At 37.7% G+C, this 23,191-nt stretch overlaps 1 protein-coding gene across 6 annotated transcripts in view; it reads left to right on the top strand.

Annotated features, from left to right (window-relative positions):
* The window catches only part of LOC126750925 (low-density lipoprotein receptor), a 410,401-nt gene that overhangs the window by 91,284 nt on the left and 295,926 nt on the right, over positions 1-23,191 (top strand). For all 6 annotated transcript variants that reach the window (XM_050460728.1, XM_050460724.1, XM_050460726.1 and 3 more), the window contains exon 3: positions 18,887-19,027. In XM_050460728.1, the coding sequence (XP_050316685.1) occupies positions 18,887-19,027 (141 nt within the window). The remainder of the gene's footprint in view (positions 1-18,886; positions 19,028-23,191) is intronic.

Below are 23,191 nucleotides of genomic sequence, written 5' to 3'. Positions count from 1 at the left end.
TATATTTTTAACTCATAACAAAAATAAGAGTTAGAGTCTCTGTCGTCCTATATTAAAATATTTTATGTTTAAGCTATGAAAAATGTCTGCATAGCAACCTAGAGAAAAAATTTTCTCAAATAGATTTTTGCGCAAAATTTAAATTAAAAAATCTCACTATTTTTTGCCCCCAGTAATAGTATATCTGTAATTATGGCCTTGTACAAGTATTATATGGGAGCATGTCAGCAAATTTAATTATTTAATCAGTTCGGCGTCGGACTAATGAGCATTATCTTCATCAGCGTCAACACCTCGCAACAAAGGTTACACACACACACATACGTCCACACACACACACCCACAAATCATATTGTTTAATAGTCAAAAGCTGGTCACTTAATTCGGTGATAGCCTTTATGCGCGATGCCTGTGATACGATGATACGCGAGGTGTTTGAAAATGCCGTGCGAGTACGCGGAATACGATTAATATTTGATTGAATTATGCATATTTGGCTACATATATACATGAATATATTACACATGTGTGTGCATGCAAATTAAGAGAGACAATAGCGCTAGGATAGTGCTGTCACTGAAAACCTCTTGACAACGTTGGTTGCCGTGAAATTTCGACGCATATAATTACAGTGTAACGCGACGACTGTGCAGTTGGGAATTTGTTTATGCCTGACAGGAGTCAAAGATGCCTGAATCAAATTAAATAATGTGTGCGCATGTACAGTATTGTTGGAAAAATTTGCAGCGATAGGTTTCTTTCGTTTAGCTCGAAATCGAAATCGATTCAGAAATAACATTTATTAGGGTTAAAACTTTTTTGATCATGTTCAAAAATGGTTTTATGGAATAAATAATTAACATAATTTGTTGAAATTTTTGGAGTACTTATTACCTATTGTAAAGTATACCATATACGAGTGTTCACTTTTGTATTCAGGGATTAGAGAACAACAAATATTTATCATCGAAAATCACTTAATTGCTTTTCAAAATATTTTTCGTTAAGATCTATATACACTTTTGCATGCGCTTGAAGCAATTGTCGTAGCAACTTTTCAACTCTGATTGAGGTCTCTCCAAAAACATGTGTTCAGAACGCATCAACCACCTTTTCTGATGTCAAGTTAGGAGTATGCGGTGGATGACTTATCAAATCGATGTTTTGAGTCCTGAAAATTGTATTTGTTTCTGTCGATGTGTGAGATCTCGCATTGTCATGTAGATGAGTAATTCGGTTGATTTTTCTGACATCTTGAAATGAAACTTGCTCCATCAGATGTTGGTATGGATGCGCTTGGTTCGGTATCCGTGCTCGTTCTCGAGGAGAAAGCTTCCAATAGCTTAATTTCAACTGTTCTCCATCGCTCCTGTAACATTTGTCCCAACGGGTTACTGCGGTCTAAGAGCGCGACGGTTAAATGCCGTTTCGCAATCTTATCTTATCTTACCGCTGCCTTGGACGTTGTCGGTTTCTACGCGTGTTTGGCGTCTAGCTTCGGTTACGGCTTTGCACTTCCTCTTTTTGCCTTCTACTCTTTCTTGCTTGACTTCCTTCGCGGCCCTTTCTTGTTGCCCTCAGACGCTTGCACAGGAGAGCGAAGAAGCTCTTTTTTCTTTTCTGCGTTAATGCTTACAGCACTTTCTTGGTTCGAGTCTTCAAGGACTGTGATACCTGTGCGCCTTAAAGCTGGTTTGGCAGTAGTACTACAATCACTGCAACCTGCTGTCATTGCAGGTGAGATGTGGCTGCTGGCGACTCAGCTCATAAGATCGTTGTGCCAGCCGGTGGCAGCAGCTTCGTCTCCCATAGACCTTTGGACTGATATCCTAGCCCACTTCATTCCTTTATTGCCCTCCATGTTGAGTACCTTTTCAAACTAAATTTTATTGTTACTACTTACACATCAGTGTAGTATATGCAAAAGTTCCCACAGTACCGTGAATATGCTTGAAAATTGAATTTACCAAATTACCGTTAACGAATGAACAAATGACTTAGTCGGAATCGCTGACTTCTTCGCTAATTGACTTGCTGCTTGACTGAAGTATCAGTGGCAAAACGTGCCCTACACACACACACATATGTATATGCATGAACAGACATATATGCGAAATCTTGAGGGACAAAGTGATATTTTTGTTGTAATTGCGTACATTCACGCCAGTGTGCACATATGTAAATCATGTCTGTCCAAGTGACCGCGTGCGGCGAGTGCCAAATGTCAGCTGCGACGCTTCGCCGTCAATTATCGAGTGTTGTAAACATACATACAAACACGTTTGTGGACGCTATTATGGGAGCGTTATTTTTACACGTGTACAGTGCTATGTGTACACTTTTACACACACATACATATGTATATGTAGGTGGTATGCGTGCATGTGTGGCTGTGTGGGCTTAGTGCCGTGCGGCAGCTGTGCCGTTTGCTCAAATTTGCCGCGCCATTTAAGTTTGTCGTTTACTGTTACGCGTGCGAGTATCGCTGTAATGTTGTTGTAATTGCAGCCATTGTTGTAATTGTATGTGTGTGTGCGTGGTTGCTCCAGTGCGTGAGAATTTCGCGTAATTTGCATTTTAAGTGAGTCAATTAAAATTGCGTTTTTGTTTTGTTTTCTTTTTTTTCAAATTTTTTTACTTTCCCGTGCTTTCTACGCAATCGACAATTTAATTGAATGAAATTCATGTTTTATACACTCTACCTATTTACATAAGTATGCGCGTGTGTGTAGTAAAATAGCGACACACAGGCAATATTTTTTGTTTCTGACTAATGAGCTGTCATTTACACACAATTTTTAATTTCGGTTTCATGAAATAATTATAATTACAAATATCAACATCTGTTTTGAAGGGGGTTTTGCTGAAAAAAAAAAACTTTTGGAACTCTAATAATGAGATTAATTTAGAAGTTGTGGAAATCGTATTTTTAAAAGCGCTTAGGGGCGAATATTACTCCCTTTACTACTTATAACAGTTCAATTGATAAGTCCTCGTCTTACCACAAACACACTTTTTTGGCCAAATTCATTTTTAATCAATGCATATTCTTTCAAGGTTGATACACTGATTATTGCGAACCTTCAATTTTTCGACACCATTTGGTTTTAAGATTTATCGCTTGCTTCAAAATAGGCCTCAGTTTGGGCGATTTCTTCCCAGCCAGCATTGTTTTGAGAAATAATCACTGAGCGCCAGATCTGGAGATCTCCCCTGGATTCGGAAGCAATTCGCATCCTAAAATACATAACCTATAACCTAGCCAGCTTTGGAGCGGGTTCATCGTGAGTGGACCACTCGGATGACTGTCGGTTGGACTTCGGAGTGAAATGATGGAACCATCTTTCATCCATTGTCACATATCCCCGGAAAAACTCAGATTTATTACGCTTAAACGACTTCAAACACTGCGCTGAATCATCATGACGTCGTATTTTTTGGTCAAACGTGAGCTTGCGTAGCTCCCACTGTGGTCATCCTACGGTAGGCCCAGAAAACGTGCTACTTAAACGGGTCGGGCCATAGTTAGAGGGGTGTCAGGGTCGTTTCTGGATAATTAAGAGTACAATCTGCTACATTATTCAGAACGAAGCTGTGAAAGGGTCACTCTCGATTCTCGCGGCAACTCGAGCTCGTCGTCTGCAATGGGTGGATGTTTGACACCAAGTACGTTATTCACTGAGACTGAGTCGATGAATGTGTTTATGGCTCCATTGTAAATAACGATGAGTGCATGTCTGAAGTTTCTTCCGTTCGAAGTCTGGTCGGCGTATTATTTTATGTTTACGACGCAGTTAAGCAAGGACCTCTGGATGCTCCTGGGCGGACGTCCACTATGTTCACCGTCTTCGGTGCTCATTTTGACACGTCTAAGCTTAGTATACCAATCCTTGCTGATTGATTTTCCTGCGGCAGTGAACGGAAACTCGTCATTAAGCCTAGTTTTTGCTTCATGCGTATTTTTTCCCTTCGAAAAGCAATATTTTATGCATTTATTTTCACAATAACAAAAGTTGCTTTACTCAAAATAACATAATTCACAAGCTAATGATCCTATAGCTGTTAAATGACACACGCGTTTTGAAGCTTACGGCTAACTAAAACTAAATAAAAGTGAATTTGATGCTAGTGTCAGGCCGGGGACTTTTCAATTGACCTGTTAGCATATAAATCGGTTTTTGTTGAACTCAAATTCCACTCCAAATAATTCGCTTAATTTATCGCATACAGTCCAATAGTTACATCTGTGTTTTTGTAATTCCACGAACGCTAAATCGACCCTAATAAAGTAAACATAAATTAACGAAGCATACTCCATAGTTAAACTAAAGTATTAATTGCTTTCACCCAACACATAGAAAAAAACACCGAGCAGTTGCTTTGCCGGGAAAAACAGTTGAAAATTAGTTTCGGTTAAAGTTGAGTTTAGAGTTTGCGAGAGACACCAAAAATGATGAACACTTAATGCGCATAATTGCTTAATTTTGTAGGAAAACTTTTCACGAACATTTCATAACGAACAGTCACTTAATTCGCTTTTAATCCACCGCTTGCGCCTACGACTCGGCTAAACGCCTCCGTCAGTTTGTGGAAGCGCCCGACGTAATGATGTAATAAATACTCCCTTTCTGGTAATTAAACTGGGAAAGCCCAACCGTACTCGCCCGCAAAGCAAACATAAAACTTTAAAGCTTAATTTTCTATAGACACAGCCATTATGGAGAGTAAGTTCGTCGCTTTTTTGTTGTTGGTTTTGGAGAGTTTTTCCATTTGCAGACCACAAACAACAATTTGCAAGAGTAGAGCACAGCAAGAAAGTGTATGAGTGGCGACCTCGTGCTCGTAAGTGAACTGCATATTAGTGTAATAAAAGTATATTTATGCAAACATTTTAATCCGTTTTTAATGAAAGGCAAACACTGACATTAGAGAGCATAGTGAATTTGCAAGTTGCGAGTGAAGCAATTTCGAGATATGAGTTGGGAGCAGTGGCATGAGTTGCTGGATTATTGTGACATGTCAAAAATTTAATGAATACTGAATGTGTGCAATGGAAAATAGTAAAATTGTGGTTATTAAGTATAAAGTAGTGCGTTGTAGGAAAGTTGGATAGTTAGCATGGATAAACTCACATTTATTATAAAATATTGGCAGATTTTATTTATGCGAAAATGAGAGATACCAGACATTCTCTTGCATTAAGGAGAAAAAATTTTAAATTCAACTTTGATTGCACTAGAGCTATAATAACCTTTGTAAATACTATAGATTCCATACAGAAACTTGATTTTGATCGGTCAGTTTGTATGGCAGCTATATGATATAGTAATCCGATCTGAACAATTTCTTCAGAAATTATAGTGTTGCTTTAGATAATAATTTGTGCTAAATTTTGTGAAGATATCTCGACAACAAAAAAGGTTTTTTATACAAGGACTCGATTTTGATCGGTCAGTTTGTATAGCAGCTATGTGCTTTATTGGTCCGATATCGGCGATTTCGACACATGAGCAGTTTGCTGGTGAGCAAAGAACGTGTGTAACATTTCAGATAGATATCTCAAAAAATGAGATACTAGTACGTATATAAGCAAGCAGACAGAGGTACATGGCTAAATCCACTCGGTTCGTCGCGCGGGTCATTTATATATACTGAGCGAAATAGTGATATGGAACACAGAATAAATTGGTTTTTATACTCTCGCAACAAAGTTGCTAAGGAGAGTATTATGTATAGTTTTGTTCACATAACGGTTGTTTGTAAGTCCTAAAACTAAAAGAGTCAGATATAGGGTTATATATACCAAAGTGATCAGGGTGACGAATAGAGTTGAAATCCGGATGTCTGTCTGTCCGTCCGTCTGTCCGTCCGTCCGTCCGTGCAAGCTGTAACTTGAGTAAAAATTGAGATATCATGCTGAAACTTGGTACACGTATTTCTTGGCTCCATAAGAAGGTTAAGTTCGAAGATGGGCAAAATCGGCCCTTTGCCACGCCCACAAAATGGCGAAAACCGAAAACCTATAAAGTGTCATAATTACGCCATAAATAAAGATATTAAAGTGAAATTTAGCACAAAGGATCGCATTAGGAAGGGGCATACTTGGACGTAATTTTTTTGGAAAAGTGGGCGTGGCCCCGCCCCCTACTAAGTTTTTTGTACATATCTCGGAAACTACTATAGATATGTCAACCAAACTCTACAGAGTCGTCTCCTTCAGGCGTTTCCATATACAGTTCAAAAATGGAAGAAATCGGATAATAACCACGCCCACCTCCCATACAAAGGTTATGTTGAAAATCACTAAAAGATTATGTTGGAAATCACAAAGTAATGGCAGAAGGAAGCTGCACCCAGGCTTTTTTTAAAAATTGAAAAAGGGCGTGGCGTCGCCCACTTATGGACCAAAAACCATATCTCAGGAACTACTAATCTAATTAATTTTACAGCAAAATAAAAAAATATGTAAATGACGGATAATGAAATCTCGATTATCACTTTATCATGCGAGAGTATAAAATGTGACACCCGAACTTTTCCTTTGTTTTTTCATAAAATTATCAATGTAAAGTATTTTACCCTTAAAATACGTGAAGAAAACAGATTCTCCGTTGGATTAAGGTCTGAACTAACCGCCGGCCACTTTAGCACAGGTATATTTTTAGACCACTCATCACCCCAGAACTTATGATTATCTGCAATTTCCCGACGGGTTGGTATGCCGGTATTTTACATGAAAAATGAAAAAGATGGTTTATCCCACATAGCAAATTCACTTAGTGTAGTTTCCTTCCGGGTGTTCTAAACTTCGCAGCAAACTTCATAGACCTTGTTCTGTGCACACAAATTGTTTCAAATCAAGGCAATAAGTAAGAAATTTTTAATAATATAAATTTCGAATAAGATGTATTGTATCTCAGTAAAAGGAAATAATAAATTAGGTTTGACATTTACATACCTAAATGGCAAGCATCACACACGTCACACACTTTATACTGATATACTTTGAGAATGTAGACCCGCTCGAAGTGCACAGATTCCAGCTTCACACAAAAATACAAGGGTCAGCGGCAATTACTACGCTGCTGACGATAATGCAAATGAAATGAAAAAAGACGAAAAAACAAATTTGGGAAAAGTCTAAAACAAAATGGTAATGAGCAAACAACAACGAAGATGATGACAAGTGTGAATCCCCACAGCAGCGAATGGGCAACCGCAAAACGCAAAGGAATAGAAAGTTATGCCATTTATAAAGTAACAAAACTTTTTCGAGAAGTATCCTCTAAACTAAAGACAACATTTGCTCATTGCAAGCAGTGCAAACACTCATATGTGAACTTCAAAATGACGGTCAAAATGTCAATGTCAAGCTGCCATTGGTGGGCATTGCGAAAGCGTCAAAGATAGCTGAGACCACAGCGCGCAGCACTGTGGGTGAGCAGTGTGTGCGTTTACTGTATATTACGGTAGTCAACCAGGCTTACATAACGTTAGCGTTGCTGCTTGTCAATATATTGCGCCTTAAAGGGTTGCCATTTCACTCAACTTCCGCACGTGACAGATTTAGACGTGACAAGTTGATTGGAAAAGTTGCGCCGCTTCAAACATCTACATATCGCTGCATATATGTATAGTATATTGCCGCAAGTATTATCTAGAGGTTTGTCGGTTTGCCGGCACTACCCCGGCGGCGTTAAAGCGGATGTGACGCTTCAACGCCAAACACTGAAACAACGGAGGCGTATGCGCTTTCCGTTATTAAGAAATTCACTGCTACACTGTACCTACTCCTCGAATGTGGTTGTTATTATTATTTGGCCGCATGTTGTCGCCGCCATTCACCAACACATTGCAACCATTTCTTGGAACTCATATTTGATTTTTTCTTGGTGTTTGTTATTTCTTCGCGTCCGCAACTGTTCTTGACAGCGAAATAAAGCGTTTGGCAGACCTCTGTGCTGCCATTGCAACAACAATACCGCCTGATTATTGTATGGTAGCGTGGTGGCATGGGTGCGAACCGACGTTGCTACATTGTTCAATGACGCGGGGTCATAGATGTCACATGTGTGTCAAAACTTTTGTGAGCGCGTAATTGGAAATGTGACAAAGTTGAATAGCTGGAAAATGCAATTCACTTCGATATTGAAGGTCGCTTATGAAATGAGTGAAAGCGGTAGAGCAGAGGGGTTATGTTTAAAAATTATATTGGGTAGTCGAAAAAGTCTTTTCGTATTTCTAATCAAACTTCAACTTATTTTTTTTTTATATTTGTAATGAACTTTAATGAATCGAATATATACCATTTTGGTTCACCACTTTTTGCCATTTTGCCGATAGACAAATTATTCCATTATTGTTACATTTTTCTGGTTTCTCGGCGAAAAACTGCAACAAGTAATTTTCACAGGCTTTTCTTGAAGCCATTTTTACTTCATTAAGGGAGTTCTGCATTGACCGAAACAAATGGTAGTCCGATGATGAAAGATCAGGCTATATGGTGGATGCATCAAAACTTCCCAGCCAAGCTCTCCCAGTTTTTGCCGAGTCATCAAAGATGTGTATGGTCTAGCGTTGTTCTGATGGAAGACGAAGCAATTTCTGTTGATCAGTTATGGCCGTTTTTTTCGATTGCTGGCATCAATCTCATCAGTTGTTGACAATAAAATGTAGTATCAATCTTTCGACCAGGCTTGAGCAGCTCATAGTGGATGATTCCTTTCCAAACCCACCAAATACTCAGTATAACATTTCGAGACGTCAATCCTGGTCTCCTGTTACCATTCGCTGCAGAAATGGTTCGATTTCATTTCGTTTCAGCAAAGAATCGCAGATGTTAATTTGGTCCATTAAATTTTTCGCAGACAATTCATGTGGTACCCAAACATCGACCTTCGTTTTGTAGGCAGCCTTTTTTAGATGGTTCAAAACCGTTTGATGATGAATGTTAAGTTCCCTAGCGACGTCATGGCTGTTTATGTGACAGTCCTGTTCAAACTTTTCCATAATTTCATCGACTTTTTCAACGATAGGTCGATCGGAGCGAGGCACATCTTTCACATCGAAATTGCCAGAACGGGATGCGAGCGAACCATTGCTGTGCTACATGAACTAATACAGCATCGTCTCCGTAAACTTCACAAATTTCATTTGTGGCTTGCGTGGCATTCTTCTCTTTTTTATACAAAAATTTCAAAATATAGCGAATTTCTTCATTATTTCTACTCTTTTTTGAACAGTTGTAACTTTTTTCAACTCCCCGAATTGAATTTCAATTCATTTAAATGAAGCTTAAAATCTTATTTTTCCAACACTATATGGTATGACACAATGTGATTGGAAGTAGTGGAGATATAGGACTGCTATGACATCTATTGACAAAATACGAAAATATTTTTTAGACTACCCAATATACTGTAATAAACAATATAAATACTAATTATGTTTCTGTGTACGCCAATCATAGACTGAACTATATGTATAACTGTGCTTTCAGTAGCATTTAAATTGTGAAATTTTGAGGTATTATTCCTCCCTGGTGCCTATTTGTTTGGTTGAGATTTGTATGCTGATTTACTTGCATGGCCTATACAGGTTTAGAAATCTTAATAAATTAAATTTAGTCCTCACCATTCTGACAATATTTGGGAGCTAAAAAAATTTAAACCAAAAGCAATCCATAAAAATTGTAGTACATAACTTAGGGCTGCCATATTGAATGAGGGAGGATACCACTGCGTATGCGTAACATTTTAGGCAGTCGATCGAACCTTTCACAGCCGTTGTCTACAACGACAGACAGCTAATGCAAGAAACACATTGAAAGCAACCTTACTATTTGCTTAATGGATGCAAGCATGTGCCTATGTCCGTGTGCTGTGAACCGAGAGCACTTTTGGCACGCATAAATCCATCAGGCGTGAAAGTCCCAATAGCAAAAATTGAAAAAAAAAAAAAATGAATAAGGAGCAGGCGAAATGTAAGAGAAAGGCAAAATAGTAAAAGTAACACTTCAAAAAATTGCAAATATATGACTGTGTGAGTGTGAGTGAATGGAGAGCATTTTTTATGTGTGTGAGTCGAATGTATGTTTGTGTGACAAAATAATTGCTGCCCGGGGCGTGCTTCGCCGGCGGTGGGCGGAAGCGCAAACTTTTCAAATTTTCTAATCGAAACAAATTGAATTACATGTCGTCGTTGACTAGCTTGGCTGGCTGCGCACACATCTCCACACACACACACACACTTACATATGCATGCATTGAAGGTCGATAAAAGCGAAGCGAGTCCGCATTTCCTTTTGGTTGTTATTTTTTTTTACATTGAATGGCGACTGGCGGCTGACAGCTGTGACTGTCTGCTCGCCTGACTGCTTGCCTATCGAAAGCGTCAACGGCGCTATGGAGTTGTGACTTCCACAGCAAAATGCAAAGCAAGCGCCAAACCAACAGGCAATACTTGGATGTAGGCGGCGGATTAAAGGAGGAGGATGGCGATAAGGTGCAGTGAAGTGTGTAAAAAGGACATTCAGCTTGAAAAGGCGCAAATGTGGCTACCATTGACGCAGGTTGTCCTACATGAAGGATGCGCAAAATGAAAAAAGAAATTATTGGCTGGCAGGAAAAGTGAGAAAATTGAAAAAATGCCAGGAAATAAAGGAGAAAAGTGATAAAAAAAATTCAAAAGTGAAAAAGTTACCGGTTTGCATGTGCCTGTAAATAGCTGCTTGTAGGATATGGGAGGCTCTGTTAGGCGTCGAGTTGTGCTAAGCCGCCTTATTTGACAAATAACAGCTATGCAAGTGGCAATATCCTTTGACATATCCATTGTGCCGTAGAAGCCCCCGCATACGACGAATACACGCGCATTGAACTATGAAAACCCATAAGCTTAACAGCAAAGGCACTGAAAGTTAACAAAAGTGGGATCAGAAAGTAAGCGACGTCTTGTCAATGTCGACACAATGGCAAACACACATATGTATTGCATGATTAGTAAAAGACAGGGAAAAGGTATGGCAGATAGGCAAGTAGAGGATCCCACAATTCTCAAATTCATGAACATAGGCACAGACCTACACACACATGCACACACGTTACATGCGTTTTAATTCATGCCTCCCAATTCTATTTGTGTTGCAAAGCTGTGGATATACGAGCTGTTAGCCCAAACGAGTAGCATGCTAACATAAGCGCTTGGAAGCTAATTACCATGTTGATTGCAGTCGCGTAAATACTGTTTTGTGCTTCTTCGGCATAAAGAAACTATAACATTTTTATTTATTTTCATCATATTTCACTTAGCATGTCTAGTCTTTAGCGAACTGCTTACAAATTATGCTTTTTCATTTCACTTCACTTGCTCACTGGGTAACTGCTTGACAACTGCAAGCATTTGTGTGTCACCGCTTGCGTGAACCTCTTGCTAAGTGGGGCGCCATCAGCTTCGGAGTTGAATCCGAATGCATTCCAATCGCTTTGACTGACACTATTGGGGCGCTACGAGTTCAAGGTGTGCTTACCACCTCACTTGCTTAACACTTTGCTGTCAGTCTGAGTTTTTGAAAAGAAAGTTGTCACTGCCAATATGTTGGGTTGCATGTGTTGGAAAAGTAGCTGCTGCCAGTAACAGAGGTGTCTGCGTGTGTGTGTATTATGCTGGGAAAATTATGTTGACAGCTGAAAGTGAAGCATAGAAAAGAGTTTAGGATGCTAATAATAGAATATGGCAAAAACGGATTTACTTTATGAGAAAAGTGAAAAAGTTGTATTGACGCGACTTCATTGCATTATGAAATAATAATAGTCTGAGTTTGATTAAAGTTTGGTTTATTTTTATAGCAAGCAAATATGTATATGGTAGTCGACATAGTCTCTTCGTATATTGTCAATAGATGTCGTTGCATTAGTATGTCTCCAGTGCTACCAATCACATTGTGTTATACCACATAATATTGGAAAGATGGGATTTTGAGCTTCATTTAAATGAATTGAAATTCAATTCGGGGAGTTGAAAAAAGTTACAACTGTTCAAAAAAGAGTAGAAATAATAAAAAAAATTCACTATATTTTGAAATTTTTGTATAAAAAAGGGAAGAATGTCACGCAAACCACCTATGAAATTTGTGAAGTTTACGGAGACGATGCTGTATCAGTTCATGTAGCATAGCAATGGTTCGCTCGCATCCCGTTCTGGCAATTTCGATGCTGAAGATGCACCTCGTTCTGGTCGACCTATCATTGAAAAAGTCGATGAAATTATGGAAAAGTTTGAACAGGACTGTCACATAAACAGCCATGACGTCGCTAGGGAACTTAACATTCATCATCAAATGGTTTTGAACCATCTAAAAAGGGCCGCCTACAAAACGAAGTTCAATGTTTGGGTACCACATGAATTGTCTGCGAAAAATTTAATGAACCAAATTAACATCTGCGATTCTTTGCTGAAACGAAATTAAATCACACCATTTCTGAAGCGAATGGTAACAGAAGACGAAAAGTGGATCAAATACCACAATAATGTGCGAAAAAGAGCATGGTCCAAGCGTGGTGAAGTTTAAGAAATAGGATTGGCGCCTCGAAAGGTTATGCTGAGTGTTTGATGGAATTGGAAAGGAATCATCCACTATGAGCTGCTTCAGCCTAGTCCAACGATTGATTCTACATTTTATTATCAACAGCTGATGAAATTGAAGCAAGCAGTCGAAAAAAACGACCACAACTGATCAACAGAAAGGGCTTCGTTTTCCATCTGGATATCGCTAGACTACACACATCTTTGATGACGCGGAAAAAACTGAGGGAGCTTGGCTGTGAAGTGTTGATGCATCCACCATAGAGCCCTGACCTTGTGCAATCTGACTACCATTTGTTTCGTTTAATGCAGAACTTCCTTAATGAACTAAAGTTGGCTTCAAGAGAAGTCTGTGAAAATTACTTGTCGCAGTTTTTCGCCGACAAACCAGAAAAGTTTTACACTGATGGAATAGTTTGTCTACCGGAAAAATGGCAAAAAGTGGGGAACCAAAATGGTATATATTCGGTTTTTTAAAGTTCTTTATAAATATAAAAAAAAATAAAATTAGTTGAAGTTTGATTACAAATACGAAAAAACTTTTTCGACTACCCAATAGTTCAGAGTAAAAGTTTGGAATTCTCTCACTTAATTGAAAAGAGAGCAAAGTTTCCATAATACCCAATACATAGATATACGCGTATTTGTATGTTTGTGGTAAACTTTGTGGCAGATAATATAGGCAATAGTTGAGATAATTTAGTGAAATTTGTTGACATTTACTTTTCTGTATTAGCTAATGATGTCCAGAATAGTTAAAAAGTCTAAAAAGGCTAGAAATCTTCACCAAAGCTCATTTCACGAATGATCCAAAGTGTTTGTTAATTGAAATTAATAGCAATATGTTCGCTCTTGCAACTGTTAAACCTCATTATACGATTGACTTGCGGCATAATTATTTCTTGTACGAATGTCAATGCGAAGGCGGATATGACAAATTGAAAGCGATTTCCTCGAAAATCTGTAATAATGAGTAATTCCACTAATTACTCAACTAACGTTATTAGCGCAGATCATGAGATATTTAGCGTAACCTGCATGTAATATATGTGTAGGTACACGTGTATGAAGAAGCTAACTGGTACGCGTTTAAACGATACATAACCTTCAACAACTTCCGTGTAACACTTACTTAGCTTACACTCAGGTAAAAGGGGTAGAGATAAATTTTATGAATTGCATTTGGTTGGGTGAATGGAGCTGCTAAAACGCGCGTTTAAGTGCTTCCGACAGCGACGTAGGTGAAACATTTAAGTGGCTGGAGATTTGTTACAATATCGAAGGAGCACAATTCTATGAAATATTGGTGCTAACTATGGTAAGCATATACAAATGCGCGCGGAGAGTACAGCTGGTGTGCTTGGCAGAGATAAATAAAGTGGGTGCTTAACGTTAAAAGAGTTAAGTGACGATACAAGCTAATAAAGCAAAACGAGCATAAGTCAAAGAGTGAGAAAGTGAAGTAAATCAGGCAGGAAAAGTGGAAGTAAAAAAAGCGAGAAAAAAATGAGCGCAAAATAGAAGCAACTTGTTGGGTGAAGTGGTGAGTTGGTGCATAGATCAAAGTAATTAAACAAGTTTCAGAGGAAACAAGAAAAAACCTTAACTTCGGCAGCACTGAAGCTAAAATACCCATCACGGATACTTTTGTTATAGCAAAAAAAGGTATAAAAGAATCTTTGCCTTGATTTTGTTCGAGCAGTTTATATTGGTACCTATATGTTGTAATGGTCCGATCTCTAAAATATTTAGGGAGATTCTATAGTTGCTTTGTATAATAATATGTGTAAAATTTCGTGAAGATAGTTTGACAAATAAAGCGGTTTTCCATACAAGTACTTGAGTTCGATTCAGTTTGTATGGCAGCTATATGCTACAGTAGCGCGATCTCAACAATTTCTTAAGAGACTGTATCGTTCTTTTAAATAAGTTTTGGTGCATAGTTTTGTGCAGATATCTCTTCAAATGAAAAAGTTGTACATACAACGACTGCTTTTTGACTGATCAATTTGTATGGCAGCTATATTTTATAATAGTTCGATCTCAACAATATCTTCGAACAATATATAGTTGTCTTGGATAATATTCTGTGTTGAGTTGCATGAAGATGTCTCTTTAAATACAAAAGCTTTCCCCACAAGGACCGCTATTTGATCGTTCAGTTTGCATGGCAGCTATATGTTATAGTGAACCGATATCGTTGGTTGAGACATGTGAGCAGCTTTATAGGGAAAAAAGAATGTGTGCAAAATTTCAGACCGATATAGCAAAAACTGAGAGATTAGATCGCGTAAATACAGACGGGTTAATCAACACAGCTCGTCATGATGATCATCTATATATAGTGTATTAAAAAAACTGTTAGAGATGGACTATACTTATCACTTAGGGGTATAGAAATAGATAGTTGGCGATTATCAGACCTACTAACTACGCATATAAAATTTTATAAAAATTGGTCAAGCCGTATCGAGGTAACTTATAGGTAACTAACACTGTGACTTGAGAATTTTATATATAATTAACAATATTTCAAAAATCGTTTAAAACCAGCGGCAATAATATCACTAAAGCTCAATGTAGTATTCCAAGGTGTTTGTATTTCATATGTACAATTATTTTAATCATCCAAAAATCAATGAATTTCTCCTTTTATCTTCAACTCTTCCTTCTCACAACTTTTAACACAGCTAAATAATGTGGAGTCAATTTAAAACTTTCGCTGAAAACGAAATTCATTTCATTTTGCGCTTGTTGTTTTCACTGCGCTCCCTCTCACTTAACTGTTTCTCGTAAGATTTCTGAGATTGATTTCAGAAATTGCAGTGATAATGGCATCCTTACAAAGTTCAGCGGCGCATAAAATATGCTGTGCGTTTCCCGGACATCACGCAGTTACACGTACATACACACACACGTACATAAAATATATATGTATATGTGCATGACTCTTGTTAGCTCGTTTTGTTGTTGACACTGTTGCCCCAACGCATGGGGCGTAAAGTAAATAATCGAAAAACTAGAACTTCTTTCAGTGAACTATTTTTGCTTTTTCAAAAACTTTTTCGATTTAGCAGCAGAGTTGTGGTGCCGACAAATGCATACACACTGCTGTATGTTGCGTTGCGAAAGGACCGCGGAGTAAAATGTGCACAGTTGTCAGTGAAATGCGAAAAAAGTTGGAAGTGAAATAGAAAATTTATAGAAAAATATATGTTGGCTTGTAGAAGTATGTGTATGTGTGCGAGGTATGGAGAATGCTGAAAGCGGCGTGGTTATTATGCCTTCCTCGTTCTGTCGCCGCGGATATGTTGTCGATAGTGAAAGCGCTTTTCCGCATAAAGCTGCCTGAACTAGGTTTCTTGTGATAAATACGGGGTGTTTAATATTTCGAAGCATTTTGTCACCTAAAATGCAAAATAACGTATCATCAAAAGAATCAAAATTGAGTTTTTTATTGCTTACGATTCACTAGATCATATTATATATGTATAACCGTAAAATTTCAAGCAACCGATCTCAGATATAACCAATATATAACCCATAAATAACCAATATATAACCATTTTATAACCAAAACTCAAATTTTGTTTCAATGTGAGTAGAATTATAAAGTTTGATCAAAATAATCAAAGTTGAGTTTTTTATTGCTTACATCATATTATATATGTATAACCGTAAAATTTCAAGCTTCCGCTCTCAGATATAACCAATATATAACCCATAAATAACCCATATATAACCAATAAATAACCAATATATATCCATTTTATAACCAAAACTCAAATTTAGTTTCAATGTGAGTAGAATTCTAAAGTTTTCTTTCGACTGTAAACTTATGAAAGTAATGTTACCTTATTTTGCATTTAAGGTGACGATTTGTAGGTTTCGCAGGTTGCGTAAAATAAATATACATATATATGTTTTTTAATTATTTCCTTCAACATGTCTCAAAGAGTTTCCAAAGAGCAGCTCTGTCTGTCACAGCATTTAGTTGTATCTTTGTTTTTGTTGTTGATTAAGTTTGCATGCACAAAAACAACAAAAAGTGCAACTGTGGAAATTGGCTTTTAAAATGCCTTTAATGCTTACTTGAGTGCAATGCTTAGTCAGCAGAAAATTGTTTATTGTTGTAATGTCCTTATTACTATTGTTGTATTTTAATAAATGCTTCATGCGCTCTTTGCTAACAGCAAGTAAAGATAAATGCCATTCGCTTTTGCGGTGACATGAAGTGAATGCAAATGTTTGGCTTTGTAGTGCGTGGGCTTCAAGGATTCATCAATTAAGCCAACATGGATATGATGTTCGGAAAGCAGTTGACTCTAGTTAAACTGTAGCTGAGTGAGAGGAGTTTTATAAAACTAGTCGTATTTTTTCACATTTCTACCTAACCCTAACCTATAAATTCAAAAGAAATAATAGGCCAATTGAAAAATTCTCGACCTACCTTAGCAAAACATATTTTTTTTGGCAAATTCCGTTTTTATTCAACAAGTGGGGTACACTGATTATAGCGACGCTCCAACTTTTCGATATCATTTTTGTAGTGCGAATTGTCAATTGCTTCAAAGTTGGCCGCAGTTTCGGTGATCACCTCTTCATTCGACATTCATTTCTTCCCAGCGAGCATTTTTTTGAGATTTGACAACAGGAAATAGTCGTTGAGAGCCAGACCTATAGAATTCCTCTGGATGCGTAAGCAATTCGAATACCAATTAATGGATTTTCGCCATTGTTTCACTGACTGACAAGGTCCATTGACTTGCTGAAACACGACTTCAAACGGACCAATATTGCTATGTAATAGTCGCTGTCGATGGTCCTTCCTTTTTCCAGATAATCAATAAAAATTAATTCACGCGCATCCCAAAATACAGGTTACATAACCATGCCAGCCGACTGTAGCTTTTTACATCCTTTGGAGTGAGTTCATTTACTCGGGTGAATGTCGATTGGATTTTGAAGTGAAATGGTGGAGCCATGTTTCATTCATTGTCACATATCGACGCAAAACCTCGGCTTTATTACACTTGAATATCTCCAAGCATTGCTCCGAATCATCAAGTCGTCGCCGTTTTTGGTCAAAAGTGAGCTTGCGCGGCACCCATTTTGCACAGAGCTTTCTCATACCTAAATTTTCGCGAATGATATGATTTAGACGTTCAGTTGATATCTCTAGAGTGCCTGCTATCATTTTAGTCATTTTAGCAAGGCATACAAAGAGGTGATTACTGTCATGCGGGAACTCAAGCTGCACAAGGGTCACTCACGATTCTCGCGGCAACTCGAGCTCGTCGTCTGCAATGGGTGGATGTTTGACTCCAAGTACGACTTTCACTGAGTCGGAGTCGGTAAAGGTGTTATGGCCCCACTGTGAATGGCGGTCTGTGCATGTCTGAAGTTTGTTGCGTCCGAAGTCTGGTCGGCGTATTGTTTTATGTAGTCGACGTAGTTGAAGAAGGACCTCTTGATACGCCTCATTGGGGCTTATTTCGACACGTCTAAACTTAGCATACTAATCTTGAATGGTTGATTTTCCTGGGGCGGTGTCCGAAAGCTCGTCATCAAGCCATATTTTTGCTTCACGTGTATTTAAAGTGATATATTATAAGCTAATGATTCTACAAATTTATGCACGCGTCTTTTGAAGGTTTGAGCTAACTAAAAGTAGATTTAATGCTAGTGTCAGTCCAGGAATTTTCAATTGACCTATTATAAGTAATAAAAAATAAAATAACTAAACATTGTGTACGATATGAAGGATTCCTTCGGAGAATGTAGCATTGCCTTGTTAAATAATCCTTCCAAGTTTCGTGAAAACCCTTGTAAAATTAAAAAAGAAAAATTACATAAAATATCTTTATTTTGATCATTCAGTTTGGAAGACAGCTTTATGTTATGGTCGTCCGATCTGAGCAATATGTTTGAAGTGTAGTATTGCCTTGCAAAATAGAGTTTGCCGAACTGTGTGAAGATGTCTTCCATCAGTTTGTATGGCAGATGTATCTTATAGTGGTCCGGTATCGGCGATTCCGACAAATGAGCAGCTGTTTATCAAAAACTGAGAACCTTGTTCATGTATAGAGAGATGGACGAAAAGACAGACGCAGTTCAAACCGCTTTTACCGTTTTTAATCTATACAGATGTCTTTTGAAAGATTTAGGTTGCATTAGCTGTTTCATTAGGGGAAGATTTTCGAGAGATTTAATTTATCGATATCGTTTTACTATTTATAATATATACATATGTCTGTAAATATAAAATATATAATAACTGCAATCTCTTCTATTTTTCGTCTTACAGCACAGAGCATAGTAAAAATCTGCGAAGAGAAGCAATTTCAGTGCGACAACGGTGCCTGCATACCCATCCGCTTCACCTGCGATGGCGAATCAGACTGCAGTGATCACAGCGATGAGCGCATCGCCAATTGCAAATTTATAGGTGAGTGAGCAAAGTAATTCGTATAATAATAATGCTATAAAGTGTGTGCTATGAGCGGCAAAATTGCGTTGTTTACACACATACTTATATATGCAGGCATGTGTGCTGTGATGACGTGCAAAATGCTACATGACACATAACACTGCATTTACAGGCGCATAAAAAAATATATATATGTATGTATATATGTGTGTGTGTGCGTGCGGTAAGTCTAGTGAGTTTGTTGCGTTGCGAAGAGTAAAGTCGCGAACTTGTTGCATTTTGTGTGCAGGCACTGTAGCCTTCGAAGGCATTGCTGCTTGATTTTCAAACAGAAGAATAGCAATGTTAAGAGGCTTTTAGTAAATTGTAGACAAGTGTGTGAGTAAATGGCCTCAAAAGCAATTTAGAAACTGGAAATTTTAATTCCACTACACCTCTCTTACATTTCCATAATTTCTCCAGAGTGAATGCAAGCATTTTGCTTGAAAAGAAGAAACAAAAAAAGTTGAATTGAAGAGACTGAAATGCCGCAATTATACATTTACCGCCTTTTGTGGCAAGGTTTTCCCTCAATTAGAGGTATTTTGTACGTTTCCGTTAAAAGCAGTAATTTCCCTGTAAATTCTCTGCCATACAATGTTAGGGACATGGTGGAAATTGTAGCAGTTGCACGTGTGTGCAATTCCGGTTTTTAAGCAAATACAATGACATTAAGCGATGTTGCACGGGCGCATTCACAATCGCTTCGCCACAGAAACCACACAGCCACACAGGAGGATTACACAGACTCGTATAAATGGGGAGTTAAACTGCCACACGGTAGGATTGGATTTTACATAATGTTGCAACTGAAAAAAATTTGTATGTAAATGTTGTTAAGTACGCAACAAAATGAGCAATATTCGCAGTTCGTACGAGAACACTATTAAGGAGCGACATGTTTTTAATTTCCGACTCTTCAGAGCTTCACAGTCGAATATATTCAGTATTGCAATTAAATTGTGGTTCTTATAATATTTGTTGTTGCTGTTGTAGCGGAAGAATTCCGCCGAGTTGACAGTCCTTGACCGAATAAAAAAATCCATATCCGTTCCGATTACGTAGACCCGACTATCGTGTGAACTCGACTTTGTTAATAAACTGTGGTTAAGCTAGCTCTGCGATCTGGTAACGGAGACCCAGGAGGACCTAAACACACCATTTTAATTCCGCAGTAGCGAATAGTGGACAAATGGCTCTATGATCGAAAATTCCAACGTTAATATCTACATGTTCACCGACGGCTCAAGGGCAACACGCGCTGGCCTCCTCTATAGTAAGCCATAAGCAAAAGGTGACTTCAAACTAAATGATCACTTTTCAGTCTTTCAAGCCGATATAGTTAGCATAACAGAAGCCACCAAGTAGGCTTCTGCTCTAACCAGCAAGTCCTCAACCATTTCTACTGGAAAGTGAAACGGCAAATTCAGACTCTCGTTGCGCCAACACTAAGTCTCACCGCCTTGGGTTATGCAAGCAGGCAATAACTAGACACTCTGTTGGTAACTCGGTTAATTTCATATGTATACCCAGTCAGATAGGGTATAAAGATAACGAAACAAGTAAGGAAGGGCTAAGTACGGGTGTCACCGAACATTTTATACTCTCGCATGAAAACATAATCGAGATTTCATTATACGTCATTTACATATTTTTCAAATACCTTATTTTTGTAAAGTTTTATTCCGCTATCATCATTGGTTCCTAATGTACTATATTATACAGAGAAGGCATCAGATGGAATTCAAAATAGCGTTATATTGGAAGAAGGCGTGGTTGTGAACCGATTTCACCTATATTTCGTACATGTCATCAGGGTGTTAAAAAAATATTATATACCGAATTGGTCCATAAGTGGGCGACGCCACGCCCATTTTCAATTTTTAAAAAAGCCTGGGTGCAAGTTCTGCAATTTCTTCCGTAAAATTTAGTGTTTCTGACGTTTTTTGGTGGTTAACGCACTTTTAGTGATTTTCAACATAACCTTTGTATGGGAGGTGGGCGTGGTTATTATCCGATTTCTTCCATTTTTGAACTGTATATGGAAATGCCTGAAGAAAACGACTCTGTAGAGTTTGGTTGACATAGCTATAGTAGTTTCCGAGATATGTACAAAAAACTTAATAGGGGCGGGGCCACGCCCCTTGTGCCAAATTTCACTTTAATATCTTTATTTATGGCTTAGTTATGACACTTTATAGGTTTTCGGTTTCCGCCATTTTGTGGGCGTGGCAGTTGGCCGATTTTGCCCATCTTCGAACTTAACCTTCTTATGGAGCCAAGGAATATGTACCAAGTTTCATCATGAAATCTCAAGTTACAGCTTCACGGACGGACGGACGGACGGACGGACAGACGGACGGACGGACAGACAGACATCCGGACTAAGATCACTTTGGTATATATATTCTGACTCTTTTAATTCAATGCTCTAAACTAAGTATAATTATGATATTGGCCCGCTCGGATTCAGCTGAAAACACTATTCTCATAAGCTGTCCCTAAATGGTTTGTTTCAAAGATTGTTTGAAGCAATGGAACCTAGAAGACTCCAGGTCTGGAACACTAATTTTTTTTTATTTATTTTTCCAAATCCGCTGAGTTGCTGTAAAAGTTTTTTTTTTGGTTACCACCGGGGACTGGAATAAGACACATGCGGTTTGTCGCCTTGAGCCTCGCTTTTCGACCAACCAACCATGAACAACTATATAATGAACATGCTGAAAATAATTTGATACTTATGGAATCATTTGTCTCTGAGTAATCACTCAGGTAAATTTGAAAAAATGTTTTTATAAGAAAATAGCCGCTACACTTTAGAGACCTGTAACTCAAAAACTATTTGAGATATCAACTTAAAAATTAAGTATGTTATTTTTAAAAGTATAATCTATTGATACATATATGAAGAAAAACGATTCTTATTGCTATTTCATACCACATACGCACTTTAACGACTAAAAAATTTGCTATTTAACCATGCTAATGAATACTGTATTGTTGAGTATAATTAGAAAGCGATTTATAAACAGTAGATACATGTGAAAGCTACAAAAAAACTTTATATTGCAAAAGTTGCAGCTTTAAATTTTTTTTCGTTTGCAATTTCAAAGAATATTGCTAATAATTTTTACTTATCAAGGCTATGAGTAACATATGAAAGCTCTATAAGGATGCTGTGAAAGCTTTAATGTAATTTTGCACTATGCTTGTTCCTTGTTCTTGCTAATAATTACTACTTATGAAGGCTGTGAGTAACATATGAAAGCTCTATAAGGAAGCTGTGAAAGCTTTAATGTAATTTCGGACTATGCTTGTCCCTTGAAGAATTTCGCTATTAATTATTACTTATGAGGACTGTGCGTATCATATGAAAGCTTTATAAGGAATACTTGTATACGAAAGCTTTAATGTAATTTCTGTGAGTAACATATCAAAGTTTTAAAAAAGCCTTAACTTGCACAAGGTGCTTCTCGAAATTAGCAGATATAACTGTGGCGCATACGTAATATGCAAAGAAAGCTTAAGAAATCTAAAATACAATCACGATTAAAAATAAGTGGAAGTTTTGATGACTTCCGGCCAAAAATGCAAAAGCTGTTATTAAATTTCGAAAGTGCTATTTTTGCAAATTTTATATTCATACATGCATATATAGATAGCATAGCTTCCTTAAAAATTAATTTAAAAATAAATCAGTTATTGAAATTTTTTTGAAGAGCTTCTTTGCTAATGCTGCTATTTAAAGCAGAAATTTAGTGTGCTTCTGTACAAACATATAAATTTCATTCACATATATAAGTATATATGTATACATATGTAGCAGTGTTGAAGTCTCATATTTCGTATTCGTGATTATTTGTTTTGCACTTTAAGCGTTGCAACAGCAATGGCAATGTCACAGTTGTGTAGCTTCACAGGCGAGTGCACGAACAGGCGAGAAGATGCAACCGCAGCGCATACAACGTTCACCGAGTGTTGACATCTCTGCATGCAGCTGTGCTATGTTTGTTGTGGCGCTTGCAGTTTAGTTTCAGTTGTGCAAACTGGAAAATCCTTAAGGATTACAATTTAATAAGATCTTCTAAAACTAGAAATACACATGTACACTGTCACACATACACATACATACATGTGTTTGTA

The sequence above is a fragment of the Bactrocera neohumeralis genome, chromosome 2 (assembly GCF_024586455.1).
Source record: "Bactrocera neohumeralis isolate Rockhampton chromosome 2, APGP_CSIRO_Bneo_wtdbg2-racon-allhic-juicebox.fasta_v2, whole genome shotgun sequence".
Taxonomy (NCBI): Eukaryota; Metazoa; Arthropoda; class Insecta; order Diptera; family Tephritidae; genus Bactrocera; species Bactrocera neohumeralis.
This window is presented reverse-complemented; position numbering and strand designations above follow the sequence as displayed.